The sequence below is a fragment of the Peromyscus californicus genome, unplaced genomic scaffold, assembly GCF_007827085.1.
Source record: "Peromyscus californicus insignis strain IS unplaced genomic scaffold, ASM782708v3 Scaffold_8__1_contigs__length_139910024, whole genome shotgun sequence".
NCBI classification, from domain to species: Eukaryota; Metazoa; Chordata; class Mammalia; order Rodentia; family Cricetidae; genus Peromyscus; species Peromyscus californicus.
Window position 1 is genome coordinate 66,749,372 of NW_026294606.1, and position 23,638 is coordinate 66,773,009.

Genomic DNA, 23,638 nt, shown 5'->3' on the forward strand with positions numbered 1-23,638 from the left:
AGAGGGGCTGGCAGTATGTAAGAGCCAGAAGACAGGGCGAAGGACTATGAACAATATTTTATCATTAAATGTTAAAAAGAAAACTGAGGTTTTATGTGTTTATTCTAAATACGTGCTTCATGTCAATTTCTCAAAAGGATATAATACTGTGTATTTACTTATTCTACTTGCTTGCTTCATGTCAATTTCTAAAAAAAGGGTATAACACTAAAAAGCAAGTCCCCAGCTTCTGTACCCAGGGTCAGTCTCTGCTGCACTGACATATTCTTGTTGAGATAATCTGAGAATATATAAACACATATTTAACATATTTTTTGTTTGTTTTGCTTTTTTGAGACAGAGTTTCTTTGTGTAGTTTTGATGCCTATACTGGATCTCACTCTGTAGCCCAGGCTGGCCTCGAACTCACAGAGATCCACCTGGCTCTGCCTCCCTAGTGCTGGGATTAAAGGCATGCGCCACCGCTGCTTGGCTCATATTTAACAAATATTCTTCAGGTGAACAAGATAATAGATTGCACCTATTAATGTAAACCTATTATAAAAACTTGGGGGAGGGCAACAAGATAGGAGCTTCTTACTCCATTCATAAAACTGTATAAATGAAGTCTTTCCCAACTGACAAAAAGAATTTAGGCAGTTTAGAAAACAAACAAACCAACTTCATATTGATTCTTTTTGTTTTTTGTTTATCGCTCTGGATCAGAAAATTAATATGAATACAGAGTGTCACCCACCATCTATAAAGAAATGAGAGTTCTTTAATGAGGTAACATCTTGAAAGATGTAATTCCATTCTTAGACTCTGTTGTAGCAATGGAAGTTAACCTGGGGAAACAGGAATTCTCCAGGTTCTTGACTGGGGAGCTAGATGCCTATGCCTGGAGCTAGGTATGGCATCTCCTTGAGGTGCCCCCGAGAGACACTGTCCAGACTGACAGATCAGTCCATGGAAGTTGGCCACACACAACAGAATGAAAACTTCAGGCAGTTTTGTGTGTTTCTGGTTCTCTATTCTGAGTACAAGGGCAGTCACTGCTGGCTCCACATTTCTTGCTCTGCTCTGTGCTGAATACATCTGCTGGTATTTGTTTTCTCTGGACACCAAGTACCATGGGTATAGTACTTTCAAACAGCAGATATTTATACTCTGAGTTTTGGAGATCATCTTATCTTTTGGATCTAAAGTGTCCCTCTAAAAGTCCCATGTGTTGGAAATTTGGTCCTAGCTGGTATATCCAATCACTGATGGGTGGCAGTACCATCAGAGATTTAATTAATCCATGGATGGATTCATAATATAATAGTATTATTGGGAGGTGTCAGTTAGCTTTAGCTGTATGTGACACAACCCAGGGTCACTTGAAGAACTGTCTAGATAAATTGAAGAATTGTCTAGATAACTCTGGGCTGTAGCCATGTCTGTGAGGCATTCCATTCATTGCTAATTGATGTAGGAGAGCTCAGCTCACTGTGAGCAGGGCCATCCCTAAGTAAGTGGGTCTGGGCTGTCTAAGAAATATGGCTGAGCAAGCCAGGAAGCAGAGATCATTCCTGTTTTCTGCTTCAAGCTCCTGCCTGAGTTCCTGACTTGGCTTTTTTTTTTTTTTTTGATGATGGATCATAACCTGTAAGCCTAATAAACCCTTCCCTCCTCTAAGCTACTTTTGGTAATGGTGTTTTATCACAACGATAGAAAAATAAGATAGGACAGGAAGTTTTAGAAATATAACTAGGTGGGGCCTAGTTAGAGGGAGTAAGCAACTGGGGGTATTTTGGGATTATAGCATCTATCTATCTATCTATCTATCTATCTATCTATCTATCTGTCTATCATCTACCCATCTACCTACTCATCACCTATCTACCCAATCTTGCTCCATCTCTCTTTCTCACTTCCTGACTGCCACAGGTTGAACAGTATTGCTCTCCATGTTGTTTTGCCTCTCTATAGCTCAGAAACAACAGAGCCAACTGAAAAGGCAGAAGCCTCTGCAAGTGTGCGCCATAATAAATCATTCTTCATTGTAAATTGCTTTCTCTTGGGCATTCTGTGCCAGCAAAGAAAGACTGACCAACAGTAAACATAACTGTATTCCCTGGGAAGTTTCTAGAAAAAGATCCTTCCTTGCTTTTTCAAGCTGAGGATGCTGCTTAGGCGGTCTTAGGTTTGTAGCATCATCACTCCAGGTTCTACCTTCACTGTCACATGACCATCTTTCCTGTGTCTCTGTCATCACACATTTCTTGTGATGATCCCAGTCACTAGTTCTGGTTTATTCTAAATCCAGTAGGAACTCATGTCCCTTACGTGATTATATATGCAAAGACTGTTTCCAAATAAAGCCACACACTCAAGTGCTAGGTGAACTTGAATCTTGTGGGGTAGGGATTAATACTTGCTCAAGGCAAGTGAAACGTAACCAAGAAAAGCCAAAGCCTGCACCCATCCAAACGTCTCCAGCCACACTGATGCTGACTTCCTCTGTAGGCTCTTCCATCCAGCGGAGCCCAGTGTCTTCCTCTCTGTGCTTTCTCACGCCTGCAGTGGAGGCAACTACTCTTCCAGACTATCAGGTCTTACACGACTGTCCTGCCATTGAAACCTACTCGGTGATGCACCTTGACCCACACCACCGTCAAAGCTGGAACAGCTGAACGGTTAAGCAATTTGGAATCCAAGGCCAAGTCTTCAGGTAAAGCCTCCCTCAGTCCCAGCCTTGGCCTCACTGCTGCACTGTGTACGGTGATTCAAAGTAGCTCTTTGTTAAAACTGAAATGCAGCACACAGCCCACACAAGCAATGGGACGGGGCTGAGTGTTGCAGGCAGGCATATTCTGGGTGGTACTCTGGAGGAGTTATGAATGGATTGTGCTCCCCACCCCTACTTGCAGCTGTTAGTCATGGTAACACTTTCTTCCTGGGCTGAAACAAGTTGGTTTTGCTGACAACATCTGTGTACAGAATGTGCCAGTTTCAGAGTGTGTGGAATAGTAGTGTCAGTTCGGGGCCTCCAGTTTGGTAAATTGGCCTGTGAGTCTGAAAATAAGAATGATTGAGGAATACTTGTGTGTGTGTGTGTGTGTGTGTGTGTGTGTGTGTGTGTGTGTGTGTGTGTGTGTGTGTGTCTGTGTCGGGGTTGGGGGAGGGGCAAGGACAATTCTCAACCTCCAGGGACAGTGTACTGTCAGAGATGTAATTTACAGCTTTCTCTGTTGTTACTGGGGGAACTGATACATTGCCTAGTGGTTGATGGTGTGCCATTCCAGTCCAAGGCCTTTTCTAATAACACTTCATTTGGACCTGACCTTGATTCCTTAATTCACTCTCAGATTTTTGGTATACATACCTTTTTAGACATGTCAGATTCTTCAGAAGGCCTCTAAACATCCCATAATAAGACATTGCCACTACAGTGATAACGCAAGTGTAAATGCTTAGAAGGAATAGGATACTGAAAATAGCCAGTGGAAACAGCATTTATTCAGGCAGTAATATTTTAAGTATAACAAGCCTAAAGGATTATGCTCCATATGAGGATGCTATGATGGGTATATGGATATGATGGGTTCTCTTCTCCTTCTCTGGTTGAGCCTCTAAAAACAGTTTTCCAAGTGGTCTGATCAATCAAAGCTAGGAAATGATCCCCAAAGCCACTTTGCATGTTTTAGGAGTTTCAATCCCTTTAGGTGTATTATGCTTCCTTAATGGAGTATCACTGGAAATCATACATTTCTAGATGAAGAGAGAGCAAAGATTGTCTGGAGTGAGGTTTGTCTGCTTTGGTCACTATAGCACATAGCCAACAGAGACATGCTGCCATCTAACCAACATGAGAAGAGACACTAGAAACCAAAGGCCCAACATTGATAGACGGGATCATGAATCAATATCATGGATGTCAGCATGCAGGACCTGGATGAGATAATAAAAGAAACATTTCAGGATTTCAAAAGCAGATACTCCAAGTAGTAGGAGTACTGCCTATGGGAGACCCAAGAACAACGGTTCTCAATTGGTGGGTCGTGACCCCCCAGGGGTTACATATCAGATATCCTATATATCACATCTTTGCATTAGAATTCATAACAGTAACAAAATTATAGTTATGAAGTAGCAACAAAATAACTTTATGGTTTGGGGTTACTACAACATGAGGAACTGTACTAAAGGTCTCAGCGTTAAGAAGGTTCAGAGCCACTGTCCAAGAAGCTTGGATGGCATTGGAGGGGCAATACAGGCTTTGAAAGCACAGGTACTTATGAGCCAAAGACCCCTCCACTACATCCTTCCTCCGCCATTTGCTAGCTGTACTCTTGAGGGAAGTTCCTTAATTTTTCTGAGGTCACATCTCCTACCGATGGTCATGAATATAGAGTGAGAATGAAAGAAAACATGCCAGGAAAATGTCTGATAGATGAAAGGCCCTCAACAAATGAGTGACATTATTCCTAACAGAAAAGAGGAAAACAGCAATGACAATAAATTCCAATGTTTATTACATACAAGATAAGCATGACTAAGAGTTAATGTCACGATGTACTTATATGCAGTCTTGATAGAAATGTGACATTCCTAAAGAGCAGAGAAATTTTCTGAAATGTTACTGATGGGGACTATCCCCAAACATAAAATATAACATATTGTGTATGTAGTATGGGAAACCTATGTATATAAATGATTAAAACCTAATTTTAGGTCATAAAAATGCTTACTAGCAAAAGTGCTATGGATAACTGCGAGGCATGAATAGTTGGCAGAGTTGATTTCTGAGCTATTTTTTATTTGTTCAAAGGATACCTTTTATACTGTGATTTTGTTGTTGTTATCTAGATAGTGGGTAGACATAGAGTACAAGAAGATGTGGGGGCTGGAGAGCTAGCTCACTAGTTAAGGGTGCTGGCTGCTCTTTCAGAGGATAAGGGTTCAGTGCTCAGTATCCACCATGGGAGATTCACAACCATCTGTAATTCTAGCTCCAAGAGGTCTGATTCTGGTGTCTGTGGGCACCTGCAGATATATGCACCTGTATACATACACATACATAAATAATAAAAGAAATATTTTTTAAAAAGATGTAGAAATTCATTTTGGTAACAAAAATGCTAACGTGACTTTTATATTATGCTTTAAATTTAAATATTTATTTTATTTTCTGGACTATGTTATATACAATAATATACCAATTTCATTCTGAAAAAATATACATTTGATGTTTTTGATTACAAGTTACATGGTCATTATAGAAATCTAAAAACACAGAGTCAGGCTAAAAAAAATGAAATGAGAAAAAGAATCTTAGTTCACAATACAGGGATAATTTATCAACCTCTTCAATGTAGTTTTACATGCACATACTACAAACACAACTTTAAAAAATAAAATAAAATCAGGATCATCTGTTCATAGTTTAAAGTTCCTTGTGCTGTTTAACCAGCTGGTATAACTAGATATTCCCCACGGTCCTTGGAAGTTGTTCAGTAACTGTGAATACTCCGCAGTTCTTCCCCTGGGTCAGCTGGCTGTCCCTACATTTAACCATGGATACCACACTACCAGGGCAATCATCAAACACAGTTCTTTGTACCTCTGACAGTGCCTTCAGGATAAATCCTTGGAAGGAAAAATTCTTGCTCTGAAGTACGTAATTTAGGACTTTCCGATGTGTATTATTAAAGTGGTACACCCAACCTCGAGGGAAATTTATATTCCCTGTGGCAGTATGTAAGAATGCTTACCTCACATTACTCCTCTAACATTTAATGCCCACCTCAAAAATATTTGCTCATTTCTCATTGTTATACATTGCTTATTTTTGATTTGTATTTTTTTTATTACCAGTGAGTTTTTGCCTTTTACATCTTCATGCTTTGGGGGGATATTGCCTTCTAAAAATTTAAATGTTTTGCCCATATTCCTATCTAGAGAGCTCATCTTTTGAAAGAGAAATTTCTTACAACTTTCACATTGCTGTTTTTACTAATACTTTGCTGCTAATTTAATTGTCTGTGACGTCTTTCAAACAATAGTGATGACATTGTTCTTCCTTCTACAATTTCACAAGCTTTAAGATAATAATAATTTAAAAAATTCATGGTGAGGCCAACTCTGTTCCTGTAAACACCATCATCTGGAGCCTGGAGCAAGGGATGGTAGCTGGGGCTTCCCCTTCCCATGGGTTATGGTTCCCAGGGCTCGAACTATTTGGGGGGCACCCAGGCAGGGGGATCAGGATCTGTCCCTGGTCTATGGGCAGGCTTCTGGAACCCGGTGCCTGTGGTGTGATGCTTTGCACAGCCTTGGTGCAGTGGGAAGGGGCTTAGACCTGCCTAGGCTCAGTGAGCTGGGTGGGCTCTGCTGACTCCCCATGGGAGACCTCGATTTGGGGGATGTGGGGATGCGGGGTGGCTTGGGAGGGAGGCCTGGGGGGTGGGAGGAGGGAGGAGGGGGGATCTGTGGATAGTATGTGGAGTGAGTAGAAAATTTCTTAATAAAGAAAAATGAAAGAAAAAAACTAAAAAAAAATTCAACATGTAAGTTGACTAGCAATTTGCATCTTACTTAAAATGTTATATGTGTGTGTATATATATGCACATACATGCAATATATATATACATAAATACAAAAAAAAGAATTGGAAATGCAGTGTCCTCAGCTGAGATAAGATATGGACGAGCCAATGAATTCAAGGCCTTTTGCTCTGACTCTGGCTCACTTAGGGCACAGCTGGGAAACGGATGGCAAATACGGCAAGGGAAAGAGTTAGTCCTTCTCCCAAAAAAAAGTGAGAGAGCATTTCATCTTACCTGTCTTTGTTGTGAGGTCTCCAGGTGCTCCCACAGCCCAGTGAGAGAGCATTTCATCTTACCTGTCTTTGTTGTGAGGTCTCCAGGTGCTCCCACAAAACTTGTTTGTTTTCATCTACACACACACACACACACACACACACACCCCACTGCTGGTGAGAAGGAAAACTGCCTATTGCAGATCAACAACTGGTCCTTCAGTGACTCTGCCAAGGTGGTCTCCATACCGGGTGTGGTACAGACTGTGCACACTGGTACAACTTCGTGGACATCAGTGTCTTAGGAGAATGCTTCCATGTGAACAGATCCTCTCCAGTCACAAAAACACACACTTGAGTTTTTCTCTCTCTTGTTTCACAGCCCTTGTCTAGCAGGCACTGGCAAAAGTCACAGTTTCGTTTGGCGAAAGGATGCTGCTTTCCAAAATCTCCTGGCAGAATCTCCTAGAGATTTGTTTTTCTCCTCCTTCCTAATTTAGAAACACTCTTCAAAGGAGAAGAAAAAAAAAAAAAGCCTGACAAATTGATGTGAGAGGAAAGTAACAATGATTTAATGTTTTACTTCTTTTATGGTAAGGTCCATAGATTATCATCTGTAAAATTAGACGAGGTAAAATTTTTTTTTTGGTGGGGGAAGGGAGTAATAAAAAATGTGTATACCCCAATACTAGGTTAATTTTTATTTTAGTCAAGAAGAAACGTGTGATATAAATTCAAGATTTTATTAAAATCATTTTGGAGTTAAATGAACATAATAGCTTGGCGGTGAAGGAAGATTTTTTTTAATAAGGCACAATAATGAGTTATGCGAATAAACAGAAAGAATGAGAAGTGTTAAAAGTGTTAACTGTGACATTTAAGTGGTTACATGATTTTAATTATTCTTTTGACAATAAGCAGCCTGGTGACGTTTATTCAAGGAGCTGAAACCTATGACTACCATGGAATTTGCAGGAGAATGAGAGCTTTGTTTCCTGCCTTTGGCAATTTTTAGGAAACAAATGGGAATGGATTTAAGACTTTATAAAAATGTACCACCTACCACAAGAATTTCAAAAGTGCAGAGGTGAGGTTGCACTCAAGCAGTGGGAGGAGAGACGGAAAAGACTTTTCTTTTTTAAAAGTAGGCACAAGCACACGGTATTTATCTGTGAGACAGAGCAAGGAAGGCCAGGAGAGTTAAAGAGGAGGCCAGAGCCCAGAGTGTCTGTTCCTCATTTGTTCTTGGCTGCAAGGGGCTTCCGGCTGATCTTTTTGGATTTGTCGTTATTCTTCTTTGGGGGTTCTGGGTTCGCTTGCATGTGTCTGCCGTAGAGGCTACAGAAAAAGAGAGAGAGAGAGAGAGAGAGAGAGAGAGAGAGAGAGAGAGAGAGAGAGAGAGAGAGAGAGAGAGAGAGAGAGGGTAAAGTCATAAGCTTTGTTTACTCGTTTCTTTAGGAAGAACTTTAAATATTCAGTCACCAGATATATTTGACAAGCCAAAAAATGATCTGTTTACTCTGCCTCATCCACTCTGAGAATTTATGATTTTACACATGCATGTACAGAACGCATGTACATGTATACACCCTGTGCTACAGTTTTCTCTCATAGACAAGGTTCTTCGTGTATCACACTTCCTGGACAGGGTGCAGGAAGAGGAAGAGATCTTCAGGACTGTGAACACAGGTTATATTCACAAAGCCCTTCCAGAGCGGTGTTCCAAAGATTGGGAGTGCTTATGTCTACATGGACAAAGGACTCACTGAACTGGAGGGACAGAGTAGCCATGTCATGAGGAGTGAGTACCAAGGCTTGGCCTGAAGGCCTAGGGGCCGGTTAACGTGACGAAGAGCAATGGTGCTGGGGGTCACCCTGGCTGCTCCTGTGTGATTGATAGTGTGGGGATGGCCACCACACATCAATGCCACATTAGTAAGTACCGCTGATTAAATGTTGACAAAGTGCCCCACAATTACAGCGGATGCATCCATTGCCGAAAGAATTTAACTGAGCGGCAGATAGTAATGAATCCATAATTTATGAGTAATTCTGATTAAACGAAATTAAAGCCACCCTAGAATAAATAGAGCTCAACCTTAACTCCCCCCGTTAATGTAACTGTGTCTTCCAGAGAGTTCCATGCCCTCGGTATCTCTAGAGGAAAGGCTTGGCCACGGTCCTAGTGATACCTGCTATTTTCTCATGGAATGAGGGTCAGCCAAAAGACTCACCTCTCTATGTAAGGAGCCACTGCTTCTAATGCCTACTCAAAGGATCACATCTACTGTTTCAGGTTTGTTCGTGTATATATACTGATTGACTTACTGTATACTGCTGAGGATGAGTCCAGGGTCACAATCATTCTAGACAAGTGCTTGACCACTGAGCTATACTCCCAACCCCTTCTCCCAGTTTTGATACTAACACTACATGGCTACACACAGTGATGAACACAAAGATGCTCTTGATTGGCATGGACACTACGGCTGACCAGCTGAGGGGAAGACCCAGCAAAGGGAGTCACCCCCTTGGTAGGTGGCAAGCCAGGTACTAGCGTTTCAGTAGGTAATATTATGTTCTCTTCTGCAGGCTCCCAAGTGTCAGTGCTTGAGGCTGGTTGTTCCAACGGTGGTGATGGAGAGGTCTGTCCTCACAGAGCTGGGAGTTCCGCGGTTGCAGCTCATAAGAGATGGACCCCAGAGCCGGGTGCGGGGACTGCTCTGCAGGTAAAAGGGACAGCCATTCTCTTGTGTCAAGGAGGCAACATATGTCTGTAGGGGTTACAAGGGAGCCTGCAGATAGGCTTAAGCACTGTAGCAATTAGGAGCTTAGAGAGCTTTGTACTAACATAATGGTCAGAGTGGCCTGGACACCTGGGGTCCTATAGCCTAGAAAGAACTAAAGGTTTTTCACGGTGCACAAAGCAAGTCCAACTTTAGTGCTGTCACTCGATTCCCATGCCATCAATATCTCTGCCTATGTATTTCCTCTTCCGAATCTTTCCCAGAGACAATAAACAGAACGGACTCTGAGCCAAAGAAGGCTAGCCATCCTACTCCTCATCTTAATTTGCACATTTGGAAACATACTTTTCTACCAAACAGTCTCTGCGATCTCTTTACCCAAAGCCACATACCCCATGTTCAGGGGCTCCAGGCTCCCCTGGCTGCCTCTCATCTCATGAGGTCCTCTGGCATGACACAGAGCCAAGATCTGACTTTGTCCTGTGCATCCACAAGGACACCCCGATCTCAGGGTCATCTGTTATACTGCTTTCTTATACTTTCCCTCTGTTTTACAATCTCTTATCCCCACAAAGGAAAAAGAAATACACATGCTCAAACTCAGTCAACATCAGACTTGATGGATTAGAAAAACCAACAGAAACAAGACAGTTCATTCATATGTCTTCTGGTGTGAATGTAAAATGCCCTCATAGGCTGTGTTTGAACCCTTGATCCTTAGACAATGGCACAGTTTTTGGGGGGGCATGTCTACAGAACTATTGAGACATGGGGCCTAGCTGGAAGATGTAGGCCATTGGGAAGAGGTCTTTAGAATTATATCCAGGGTTAGCTTCTGGTCCCACTTTGCTTCATTATCATCAAAGGGTGATCCAAGCCATGCCACAAGCTTTCAATGCTGTACCTACATCACGACGGCTTGGTATCTCCTGAAATCAAGAGACAAAATAAATCCTCCTCCTTTAAACTGTGCCTATCAGGCATTCTGTCATAGCAGTGAGAAAGGATAACTAAGATAACATGGAAACTCAAAACTACTTCAGCATTAGCAAACGCATATCAACAACCAGAGGTGATGGAGGGTTAAGAGAGCTCAGGTCTGACAAGGGATTTAACTGGCATGGCCTGAATGGAGTGAGCCGCATGGGCAAGCAGGAGGTTCCCAGAAAAGTCGGCTCTGAAGGAGATGCAAATGTCACGTGGCACTCAGCAAGGCTCTCCTTCCTTTAGAGAAAGAGCAGGAATGTTCTAGTGTTTTAATTGCTGCCTTTTATACTCCGATTGCACTGCGTGTGCCTGGACTTCCTGGAGCTTCACAGCAGCTCACTACAAAGGGCTCAGCAGTCTCTGCAGATGTTTCAGTCAGAGTTTTGACCCTCAATCGGTGTTGACTCTGAGCAAATGACCAGCAGTTTTCACATCCACCCACCCTTTGCCATCCCTCAGTTCCTTCACCTGTAAGTATTTTTCCTTACAGGGTAGCTGTAGGCTGGGCACCATGGAAAATCTATTGGAAGTAGGCAGAGAACACTGTGAAAACTGGGGCTTATGATGTGGCATTCTACCCAGAGTGATTAAATACAGATAATCACATGATTACCTTATTTCATTAGGGGTTTTCTCTGAAAAAATACCATGCTATCGTCTGTCAATGACAATGCTCTAAACACTCTAGAAGAAAGGTTTTAATTCTCTTTGAAGAAAGCAACCATGGCATTGCCCCACTTCCTCGGTGAGTCACTGAAGGGCTGGATGATGCCTCTGTCCCCTGTGTGAGCCTTTAATTCCTCCAGCTATGTGGGCAGATGAGAGTCAGCCTTATCCTGAGCAGCTATCCCCACTGAGAGATGAGGCTGTGGCAGGGCAGTAATGATACAGATCTCAGGGTCCAAATTCTTGGGTACCATTCTTGGCTGTACCACTTATTACCCAGGGGGACCTCCATTTGCTAAGTGTGGCAGACAGATCATTGGTCTGCAAAGGTGACTACATTGTAATCCTTCCGTTAGGCCCTCTAGGGCCTTATAGAATCCAGCCTTCCTCACTTGTCCTGCTCCTTCCCACTTCTGCACCCAAGGAGACCCCAGCTACCCCTCAGCCTGGAGCATTATGTCAATTCCATGGCCTCTGTGAAGCACCCCATAGCACCCAGGACTGTAGGTGCCTAGAGAAGAGAGCCAGCTAGCTGTGTACCTAGCTATTCTGTCTGGCATTCAGTTTCAAATGCTACATGGCCTTAGGACTGTCACTAAGTGACCACAGTCTGATGTTCTCATCTACAAGACGAAGATGAAATTTCTCTATCACCTTGGAGGGCTCCAGGAAAGATGGAGCTAGACATACAGAAATGATCCTGTCCATGTTGGCACATGATGGATGCTCTAATGGCTATCGCCATCTTTAATATCTCACAAAACTCATGACTCAGGCTACCTAGCCCTCCCCACCCCCCACATACACACACACACACACACACACACACACACACACACACACACACACACACACACACACACTTTGCTTCCACACCAGAAGTATGGCCTGGAACCTATGTTGTGACCACGTGTCCTTGGGTTCCGCCTCTTGAAAGGACTCCAGCAGGCATCGCCACCTGGCTGTATTAATTTGACAGTGTTGACAGGAGAGAATCTGGCTCAAGATTACTATGAGGTTACAGTCACTAGTGGGCAAAGTGCTCAAGCAAGCTGGAAAACGGGGCAGAGGGAGTTATACCTTTTGCAAAGAGTCCTAGAAAATCTCATTTCTGAAATCTAAGGTTTGTAGAAGATAAATGAGAGATGGTTAATGAGTTTGAAAAACAACGTACCACATCGAAGGACACGCAGAAGTGACAGGAAAGGATCCATTATTCTCAGGAGCCTGACGCAGACCAAGTCAATTTCAAAGGGACCATCAGCCTGTGGATGCTCTTAGAACTACCTTGCTTAGGATCCCAAGGCCCTCCATCCTGTCCTGTGAGGACAAAGTGTGAAGGGAGTAGGCCATGCCCTGAGCTACCAGCAGAAGATGCCCCATGAGGACCTTCTCCAGGGGAACCATTAGGAAAAGATGCTGCAGACTGCTCTTGCCACCCAGGACCCTACCTTTAAAAGCGGCTTTATTGAAGTGTGTTATCAAAGCAGTTGTACACGGACCACACCAAGTCTAGGAAACTGAAAACTACTACCTGTTAGTAGGTAAGAAATAATAACAAAATGTTCCAGTCTATCACATCAGAATAGATTTTGCAATCAGTATTTTTATTAAGCATTATGAGATGTGCAGTTTTCCATTATTGATGTATGAGTTCTACTGGATAGGGATACTTTCAGTCTTAGACAAACCCAAATATTTTCTTGCAGTCTTCTGCTGTGAACATCTCACTTCTTGAGTGCTGCCAATATGAAGACTACTACAGACTACCCCACTCCTCCTTCTGGTAAGTCTTCTCTGTCCTGGAATCCTCTGAATGTCTCTCTGGAGATCTCTTCTGTCCCATGTCACTGCTTTTATTTCTTTGTATCCTCTTCCACAGAAAGATCATCTAATTTTACAGCTCCAATGACTACATCAAAGCTTTCCAAGTCAATGGCCTCTTCAATCCACCTGGAGAGCAGCTACAAAATGTAACAAAGCAGGTGAGCTTCTCCAAAGAGCCTCCTCCAAGGAATTTTAGCAACATCCCGGAAACTGAATCTAGAAGGCAGTCAAGATTGACACGAACTCATTAAGGTATTTAGGGGAAAGTTGGGGCTGGGAAGATGGCTCTGTAGTTAAAGAGTGCTTTTGGGATAAACATGAGTATAGAAATTCAGATTTCCAGAACCCATGTAAAGGTGGCCTTACTGTAATTCCAGTGGTTAAAAAGAGGAGGCAGCAGATCCCCAGAACTGTTGTATGATATTTTGACCGCACTCTGACAATAAAGCTTGCTTTGAGTCAGAGGGTGGAACTAGCCACTAGCTGACCAATTAACCATAGAGGTTTTGGAGGACTGAGGATAGACAGGGAGCAGGAAGTAGTAAGGTGGGCCTGAGAGAGGATCTCAGCCCTTTCACATGGAGGAAAGGAAGAGATAGAAGGTCACTGATGGCTGCTGCACCACTTCTCTGATCATTCAGGTTCTTACTCTGATATCTGACTCTAATTTTTTTTAATTGATAAAGAATAATTAGGTAAGTGCTTCACAGAACAAGCTGGCTAAGTAGACTAGGTGAAATACAGACGTCTGAGTTCAATTGAGAGAACCCGTCTCAGCAAATGAGGAGGATGACAAAGGAAAACACTTAGTGTTAACCTTGCATCTCTATGTACATGCATACATACATACATGTGCCCACATACATGGACACCCATGCATGCACACATACAAATATAAAAGAGAAAAAATGCTAAGTCAGTTTGAGGCCCGATACCAGTGTTTTAGCAGCTATCATTCATTTAGGTCTCTGTGCTTTTTTGCTGTGGATGATCTGTGTTATTATGGCCCAGAATGCTGGCCTGGGTCCTTTCTACAAGTCAGCTTTCAGTCTTATTTTGAGGCTTCCCCAGCCTTCACTGTTCTTCTCCCCTATTCTGCCTTCAGGAAGCACTGCAGATTGATGAGGCTCTCACCATTAAGCCCTGGCTGACACAGTGACTCCTGCCCTTGGCTCATTATTTCAAGGCATCAGCAGAATGCCTTGATGATGCTGGGTTCACTGTACAGTGGCTTCCACGCGCTCATTGTGCGCTGTCACGGCTGCCCAGTGAAGTAGGTCCCACCACTATCTTTATCCAAATGAGAAAGCTGACACTTTCCAACTTCAGGCTTGGGTCAACCTAGACAGTTACTCCAGAGTTCAAACCTGACTAAGTTATCGTGTCTTACACCATTCCAGACTTTCCAGTCTGGTTTTCTTAATAAGAGGACCATGTTTTCTTCTTGCGAGTGGGGAATGCAAACTTCACTTCTTTTGTATTCTGTATACTCAAGGCACACTAGAAACACATTGTGTGCCATGTAAATATTGTGTTTTGGAATGCCAGGTATATGCGAGGTGCAATATGCTGCTCTGAAGTCGTTTGCTTGTGTCATATGCCTCCCTACTGTTGTTTTGGGTGTTTCCATGGAAAGTCCATATACAGACCAAGAAAAGAACCAATTTTAAAACCTAAGTAGATGGCCAGCAAAAATAATGAGAAGTAATTTTGCTTGTAATCTGTAATCTGATGGTAGGGTGCTAAATTTAACATCGCTGCAAATAAATTTGTGGACAAAGTGTGAAGCCTGGATTATTAATAAGCATTTGCAGGATCTTTATTTATCCCATCTAGCAGCTATGAGGGTCTGGTGACAGAATCTTAGCATATAAATTGCTGAGTCCTGAAGAAAAAACATATAACTATTCTCCTATTCCTAAGAGAAGTCTCATTAATTCAAAATGCTTGTTTCTTTTTTTTGTTTTTGTTTTTGAGATGCTTCCACACAATTTCACCAGCAGCAATATGGGTCTTTCCCATCTTCCCCATCATTTCTTCCAGTGTTCACTGTTCTCAATACAGTGTAAAAAGAATGTACAAACACACATGAGTAGGCAGCATCTACACAAACAGCCCAAAGAAACATGTAGCTGCTTGAACACAGATGTGAGGCCATGCCCAAACACAACATATACTAGAAGGCAGAATTGAAAACATTCCACACACATTCCAGCCTCACTCTCTGCCCCACCGGAGGGGAGAAGACTGGATTCTGGAAAGAGCAAAACCAACAACAGCATGTACAAAAGATGCTCATTAAACTTCATCATCCTGTCTACTCTAATGATGCTTTCACTTAATATAAATTCCCTGAGCAGTCGAAAGGATATTAGGCAAAGTCTTTGGTTATGTATCAGAGGTCCAAGCTGTCACCAACAAGCATGCAGTTCAGGAGGTGTGCTCCCTGGGGAAGGAGCAGAAACAGCTTTCACGGAATACATGCAGAGGAAAATCAATAGCTGCAACTTGCTCCGCTGCTTAAGCATTTAAGAAAATAGGTAATCCTTTTAAATTAAACTGCAAAGTGCTAAATGTTGCAATTTCCAAACTGAACTTAGAGGTGAAAGGAAAGAAGCCAAGGACACTGGGGAGTTTCCCAAACAGGCTCCTTCTCTGATAAACACTATCCCTGGAGAGACTCCCCTCTGCCCCTGACCCAGGGTAATTGACTCATTTCAAAATTATTCTTTAAATTCACTACTATGAAAACCCAATAACTTGAGTCTGGATTTAAAAGTTAAATAGTAATTTTCCAAAGAGATTTTGGAACAGGGATAACTAGGTACTAATCAAATAAAAGACCACAAGCTACTGTGACATTTTGTACCTATTTTATAAATCACCTTAAACTTCACATTCTGTCAACACAAAATTACCAAGTATATGAAGAGACTATGAGAGTTGGGATAGTTGGACCAATACCGAGGCACTATCCTAAAACCTGAATATGTGGGAAATAAGATTGTTCTTTGTTAAATGACAAATCAACATGAAATGAATCAAAGCAGGAATGTGACCAGTCATCTGAAATAGCACCAGCCTAGCTCCTAACACAGTGAGCTTGACCATAACAACAACTCCAGAGATGGAAAGAGATCCTGTCCTCAAAACCAGTGGTCACCAAAGGTTTCAACGTGTGTGTGTGTGTGTGTGTGTGTGTGTGTGTGTGTGTGTGTGTGTGTGTGTGGACTCTGCACCTCCAGAGAAAGGCAGCAGGCACCAGTAAGCTGTACTCTGTCCACATCGAGAAGGATGCTACATCTATACTATAGTAAAGCAGAGGTATCAAGCACAGTGAGTGTTACTCTTGTCCTGTACACATGGACCCATGCCTGCATGTCCAGCTCCTAGTCAGTTCCCCATACTCAGCCATCATTTGTCTTAGTCAGGGTTACTATTGCTGTGACGAAACACCATGACCAAAAACAACTTGGGAAGGAAAGGATTTATTTTGCTCACGGTTCCATAACACAGTTCATCATCAAAAGCAGCGAGGAAAGGCTTTTGCAGGACAGGAATCTGGAGGCAGAAGCGGAGGCCATGGAGGGGTGCTGCTTACTAGCTTGCTCCTCATAGCTTGCTCAGCCTGCTTTCTTATAGAACCCAGGACCACCAGATGGTACTGCCCACCATGGGCTGAGCCCTCCCCCAAAGAGCACTAATTAAGACAATCCCATACAGACAGATCTTATGGAGGCATTTTCTCAACTGGGGCTCGATCCTCTCTGATGACTCTAGCTTGTGCCAAGTTGACATAAAGCTAGGCAGCACAACCTCCCTCCTTGCTCCCACCCCAGGTTCTTGCAACCCCTACCCTGCTCCTTACTATCCTCCTGTCTGGAGTTCTTCTCAAGTTCTCCCCTAGAAGGCACCATCTCTATACTCACCGACAGACAAAGAAACAGAGGCACTGGAAGCTCAAGTACCTTGATGAGAATATAGTCAACTCTGGGGATGCTGATGGCTTTGAGGGGGGTCATGTGACTCAGGGCAGCCTAAGCCTGTCAGGGTGTCTTGTCACCTTGGCTAAACTAAGTGGATGATAAATGAGCAAGGGGTCCATGACAGCCAGCAAGAGAAACAGGCCTAGTGTCTGAGCCGTTGAGGGAGGAAATGTCCTTTTTCTTTGTGTTTTCTTGAGAACAAGAGGAATCTAGATTTGCACCCCACACTAGCCTAGTTGATAGGGGACTGCCTAGGAGAAAAATTGGCATAGACAAAGCAGAACTGAAACACAGAGAGGTATTGGGCCCAGTGATATTAATTGAGCCCATAGACCATGATGTGCCTGAAACCCACTAGCTGTTCTTACTATAAGATCACCTCTTCCTCTGGGGTTTTGTGTTCTTGCCATTAATGGACAGTTGAGTGCTGACACTGTCACTCTGTGCTACTTCAAGTGTGATTTCCCCAACCAGGTCTTCTTGAACAACCTTTTTATTGATAACATAAGCCTTCCTCTTACTGTGTACCACAATAACGTTATGCTGTTTATATAATTTCTATTGCTTCTTGCCTAACCAAACAGGGTAATTCTTACAGGGTAGGAACCTGTCTGTCTTCTGTAGTCCCCCTATACCTGGCTGTGATGGGTAATCCTTATTGTCTACTTGACTGATTTAGACTCAATAGGAGACAGCTCTTAGTATGTTTTTGGAGCTATTTCCAGAGAGTTTAACTGAGTGGGAAAGACCACGTTAATGTGGGAAGCACCATCTCATGGGCTGGGGTCTTGAACTGGACAAAAAGGGCAAAAAAGAAAAAGGCAGGTCAGTGTCAGAATTCTCTTTGCTTCCTGATCCATAGAGATGTGAACAAGCAGTCTCATGCTTCCACCTACAGCCTTGATCTACTCCTACTGACAAGCCTTCTCCACAATCATAGAATGTTCCCTTAAACTGTGAGCCAAATCCTTCCTCCCTTAAGTGATTCTTGTCAGGTCTTTGGCCAATGGTGAGAAAGATGATGCATACCTAGTAGTGTACTATAGATACTCTGTAAATGTCTATTGACTGAATGAAAGCAGGTATAGCATTACTAGGATCATCAAAAGCATCCAGCTGTTGGAATGACTGTTCAGATGGATCATGAATGCCTCTGGAATAAGATTATGTCTAAGTCATTTTTATTTTCTAGTTCCTGTGCTTAGTTAGTACCCAATAGTCACCAGCAAATACAGATTGGCTAATGGACAGAATTATGGTATGAGTGTGTATGTGATGGAGAACTGTTTACAGCATGGTGAAGGGAAGCAGAGGGTCTGGCAGGAACCAAAGGCTGGGTATAACCTTCATATGCCTGCACCTAGTGACTCACTTCCTTCTGCTAGGATCTGGTTGCTAAAGGGTTCACAGCCTCTCGATTGTGCCATCACATGGGGGAACAAGTGGTCAAAACCGGAGCCTGTGAGGGACACTTGAGAGTCAACCTATAACATGTACTTTATCTATGGAACTTGAGCAGCAATTCAGCTATACAAATGCACTTAACCAAGGCACATTAAATGAAACTTCACAGGGTGGACATCTCAAAGGTCCACTCTGCTAGGTTATGTCATGACATGATGCCTAATATTTAAAACAATGCTGTATTGTTTTTTCCTTCAATCAAGGATTTTTGGTGAGATAAAGCACTTCTGCTTACAAATTGCCAAGATAAAACCAAGAGCAAAACTAGACAACAAAACAACTTTAGTAATTAAGACGAGACTGTCTTTGGCTATAGACTATCTATGGTGGTTTATCCATAAGGCTGCCACCCAGGGGACTTCAAGCAAAAGTAGGAAGAGGCAGCTGGTACCTTCTGTCCTGTCCCTCTCATAGCGAGTTCCTTCTGTAAGCTCTGTGTTCTGGGATGTGGTCACTGGCATCTCTGAAACAGGGCAAATCAAGTCAATTTTTGCTTCTCCATCCGAGGTCCCAACTTTTGAACACTAGCTGGTGATGTAAAGATATCATCAGTAGGGCATGATTCAAGCTCTTGGTGGACAAGGGGTTCTATCAGGAATAGGAAGAAATAGAGAGGTATTGGGGTCAAGGCACCAATTGTGACAGGAATAATGAAGATACGACAGCTTAAAAAGTGAATCTTCAGATTGCACCTTCCTTTTAGTCTTGAGTTTAAGGGAAGAAGCACCATCAAAAGGAAGTTTATAAGACACTTCCTGCCTTGATCTCCTCAGAAGATTGTTTATCGTGTATTTTTCTATTTTTGTTTTTACATCAGATTTTTAAGAATCTCTGAGAAACTTACAGTCTATAGAAGAAAAAAGGCAAAAACCCAGGAAGATGTTTACAGTCTAGGTTGGCTATGCACCAAGATCTGTAATGGATCCCAGGCACCAGCAAGCAACCTGTGAGCAGACCCAGGGAAACACTCTGAGGAGGGGTTGATTCTTAGGACTTGGTTTTTAGTGTCTGATGCCCCCAACAGGCAAAAACTGTGGCCGTGGGTGGGCAGGAAAGAGCTGGAACTTGTCACAACAGCCCCTCGCATCCAAGAATCTCAAGTGTTTCATCTAAGAATCTCACCCACAAAACACCCCTGGAAGGTGTTAGAACATTCTATGTGCAGATGGTGAATGTGAGGTGGAGTAAAAGTGTGAGGTGGAGATGACAGAGGCATAGCGGGTGTGGAGGCTTCTCCAAGCTCAGTACGATGGCACGGGACAGAAGAGCTCAAAGGAAACACACACAGAGGAGGAACATGCAAATGGAACAATCCACATTTGGGAACAGTCAACTCCAATTGTAGAGGGTCTATAAGACATAAGGTAGTTCCTATAGAACAAGACAAGACATCATAGTCAAGTTTCATGAGGGAAGAAAGGTTTTAGATGATATTGGACACAAACATTAAATCTGTTGTGGACAAAAAAGCTCACTATTTTTTAATTTCTATTTCTTGATGAAGTATTTTCTCCATAAACCTCAAACCTAAAGAAACAACATCAAACAAATCCCCAAACCTGAAAATTAAAAGAAAGGTAAGATCCAAAATTTGCTGTGTAGATTACCCATACAGGTTTTGTCCCTCATTCCTGTGACAATTGGTGGCTTGTGCCCCCAAAGTATGTATGTTGCTTCTCTGTCTGTCTGTCTAATCTTGACAAGGAGTGCTCTCTTAGGAGGTCACTTTTCATTGAGAGAGAGAGAGAGAGAGAGAGAGAGAGAGAGAGAGAGAGAGAGAGAGTGTGTGTGTGTGTGTGTGTGTGTGTGTGTGTGTGTGTGTGTGATATAGAGGTGTGTACAAGCATGCTCATGTGTGTGATATGCACATGGAGAGGCCAGAGAATAATCTTGGGTATTGTTATTTCAGGAGTCATCTACCTTGACCTTATTCTTTGAAACAGGATTTCTCATGAGGATCTATGGATCAGCAATTAGGCTAGACTGGCTGGCCAGTGAGAATGAGAATCTTCTCATTTCTGCCTCTCCAGCACTGGGATTACAAGTGCTTGCCATTCTGGCTGGCTTTTTATGTGGATGCTGAGGACTAAACTCAGGTTCTCTTGCTTGTGCAGCAAGATCTTTGACAACTGACCCTATACCCTCAGCCCCAATGTGCAAATGTACAACATGCTGCATTCAATTGCTTTGTGGACTCTGGTTTGAAGCAGAAAAGCCTCGATACACTTAGTGCACAGTATGCTTTGAGAGATAAGAAACCAGGGGATATGACATTTTCCTTCATGCTCAGCATTTGTATGGAAGCTAATTAATAGCAAACCCAAATAAGTTATTCTGCAAGTCATCTATAATTCCTGATAACTGGGTAACTTTGGACAAGTCACTCAACCTCTCTGAGAGGTCTTTCTCATCTGTAGACTACGACTGAGATTAACAGTACAGACATCATGGGGCTGTTGTAAGGATGAAATCACACCAAGTACCGAGTACTTAGCAGACGCTAAACAGGTACTAAAAAATCCAGGCTGCTGAACACTGTGCTAGCACTGAGGTTGTCCGTTCTAAACTTGGGTGAGACCACAGAATTGCAAAATGCCTTATGTTCGTCTGCACAAAGTTTTACACAAAAAACAGTTTCTTTCCAGAGAGATATTTTAAAAGATGCTGTATTATGTATGCCTGAGGAAAATAGGAAATGGTGGAGAATACACAGAAGGTCCTTGGAAATAAAACGCCCGACAAGTTCAGTCACTCTTTGAGGCGGGCCTTCACTGAGTATGACATAATCACCCTAGTCAGTGCCAAAAGCACTAAGGGAGTCCTTAATGCAGAAGGCTCTGTCCAGGGTTCTGAATGGGCAGCACTCCAATACTAATTGAAAACACGAGGAGGGGACTGGATGCATCTTTCGCCCTCATCTTGCTCCAGCTCTCCCATTCACAGGCTAAGCTGTTCTGGAATCTATTCAGATGGGACCCACATTATGTAAGAGTCAATAATCTTTATGGTAACTCTGCAGTGAAAGTGTCATTTGTTGTAATGAACACTGATCATAAGTTAAGCCCCCAGCTCCTCTCTCTGTTATTTTTCATTATACTGTTCCTTGCTCTGTTATATTTCAGGAGTACTGAGGGAATTTATCCAACTCTGTGTGCTAGTCAGCTCTTCGTTACGCAGATTACATTCTGCTAAGATGCAGTGCAGCAATTTGCAAACACACCAATTCCTCAGGAAATGCATCAGACACTGGTTATGCGTTCTCCTCTGCTGGTGCCAGCAGGCAGTCTTCCCTCTTCTCTTCTCTCCTGGCTATTTGTTCCCTTAATTTGCCATTTTCCTCTCTATTTATCTCCCACCCCATTCACAGTACAGTTCTCCAGGCCCAAATCTGAGAGTATTAACAATGTATTACTGTTTTTTTTTCCTAGCAGTAATAACTCTTTGTTCAATTCAGCACCAAGAATAAGGTTTCCAGAAGCATCATTGCCTCTGCTATAGCTCACACTTGCAAACACTACTCTGTGCTTACATTACAGGCCTCCCCGTCTGGCTGCGTGAAAAGATACTAACTCCAAAAGGCACATGAGCAAAGTAAAGCTGGAATGCTTCTATTCCTTCTTCTTCTTTTTTGAAAAGCCAATTTGAAAAATTCATTTGCTCCTTGTATATTAGGCATGACAGTAGAATTTCCACATGCCTCTCTGCCTTGTGCTCTTGTAGCTGTATGTAAGTAGGCTGTGATTCCCCAGAGGACCACATCACTGCCATGAATTGGAGATCACTGGCAAACACAAAGGCATGGAGTCCTCATGGATTCAGGCCAAGCACCAGCTCTCTGACTATAAACACCAGCAGACTCGATTGCTGAGTGCGCCTGGAGCTTCAGTCCATCATCACCATACACCAAGTATGGTTAGTTTTCATAGGACTGCCAGCTTTGATCCTGTCAGCCAGGGTGCTAGAGAAGGATCTAAAATATTAAGAATAAGAAAATAGCACCTAGAGGCATCAAAGATCTTGCCACTCCATCATGGGCAACTTTTTAATGGCACACGTGGCTGGCAATGCTCCTTCTATGAATCTCACTCAATGAACTGAAATGCACACAGGCAAGCATGCTGCAGGAGTGCCACATTCTTCTTATTATGCTTTCCTCCTGAGACACGTGACAGAGGAACTGAAAAGAAACTTTTATTACCATATCTACGTCTCCTTACAAACAGCCCGAACAGCCTCACTCCCCGGAAAGATGCATCCTGTCAACACACAGACTTCCCTGGAGAAGAATGGAAGAGTGTTTCTGTGCTTAATTCATTTTCAGTAGAGGCCACTGAATAGATTCCGTTCTAGATTGATGATGATGATGTGAGGGTAGTGCAATTCTTTAAACTCTAAAATTAAAAGAAGGGGCTGGCAGGATGACTTAGGACCGACAACCTAACTTTGACCCCAGAATCTACATGGTGGAAGAAGAGAACTGACTTCTACCAGTTGTCCCCTTAGCCACACACACTCATACTAAGTGTAATTGTAAAAAATAAAGACCACAGATCCACTAATTTCAAGGCTTCTTCTCTGAATGAAACTTTGTGGTTACAGCCAGGCAAGTCAGAACTATGACATTCGGTCTGCACCATCAACTATCGAAAGCCTTAGGATCTGGAAGTTCAGAGTTAGAAAGTTCAGTTGTAGAAAAGACAGCTTCAGAACTTTTGATTTAAAAGACTAAGAGTGAGGGCAAGAGACAGTTCATACACGTACACATTGGTATAGTCTGAACGAAAGCTGCTACTCAGTAAGAACAGATACAGGAAATCCAAAACGACACCAGCAGAGGCTAAGGACAGAAACATACAAAACTCAGCTTTCCAGGATGAACCTAAGTCTTTAAAGTATAAGCCTTCATAAGTGAGCTTGTCCTAGGACCAAGGCTAAAGGACCCTTGATGAGAGCACATTGAGATACTTTACAAGGGATGGTATGAGGACGCAAGCAAGTCTGTGAAGGTACATGGAGAGCTGCGGATTTCTAGACTCAGAACACTGCAGGAGATGACCAGGGCACACTAGTGGGTGGTTTAAGAGATCTGAAAATTTACAGATACAATTCAACACACTGGGCGACCAGGTATAAAACTGCTAGATAACTGCACGTTAGATCACATATCCAGCTTGAG

At 42.8% G+C, this 23,638-nt stretch overlaps 1 protein-coding gene and 1 long non-coding RNA gene across 3 annotated transcripts in view; one reads left to right on the plus strand and one right to left on the minus strand.

Moving 5' to 3' along the window:
• Positions 1 to 23,638, plus strand: part of LOC128102890 (uncharacterized) — a 92,935-nt gene that overhangs the window by 54,512 nt on the left and 14,785 nt on the right. Inside the window, exons 3-5 of the long non-coding RNA XR_008215588.1 lie at positions 9,378 to 9,514; positions 12,895 to 12,971; positions 13,068 to 13,170. This is a non-coding gene — a long non-coding RNA (uncharacterized LOC128102890). The remainder of the gene's footprint in view (positions 1 to 9,377; positions 9,515 to 12,894; positions 12,972 to 13,067; positions 13,171 to 23,638) is intronic.
• Rsu1 (Ras suppressor protein 1) overlaps positions 7,513 to 23,638 on the minus strand; it is a 190,037-nt gene continuing 173,911 nt past the window's right edge. The window contains exon 9 of one of the 2 annotated variants that reach the window (XM_052726782.1): positions 7,513 to 8,123. In XM_052726782.1, coding sequence (XP_052582742.1) covers positions 8,021 to 8,123 — 103 coding nt within the window. In that variant the 3' untranslated portion in view covers positions 7,513 to 8,020. Of the gene's footprint in view, positions 8,124 to 12,771; positions 13,150 to 23,638 lie in introns of those variants that run through there. The other variant, XM_052726784.1, reaches the window with a different exon arrangement.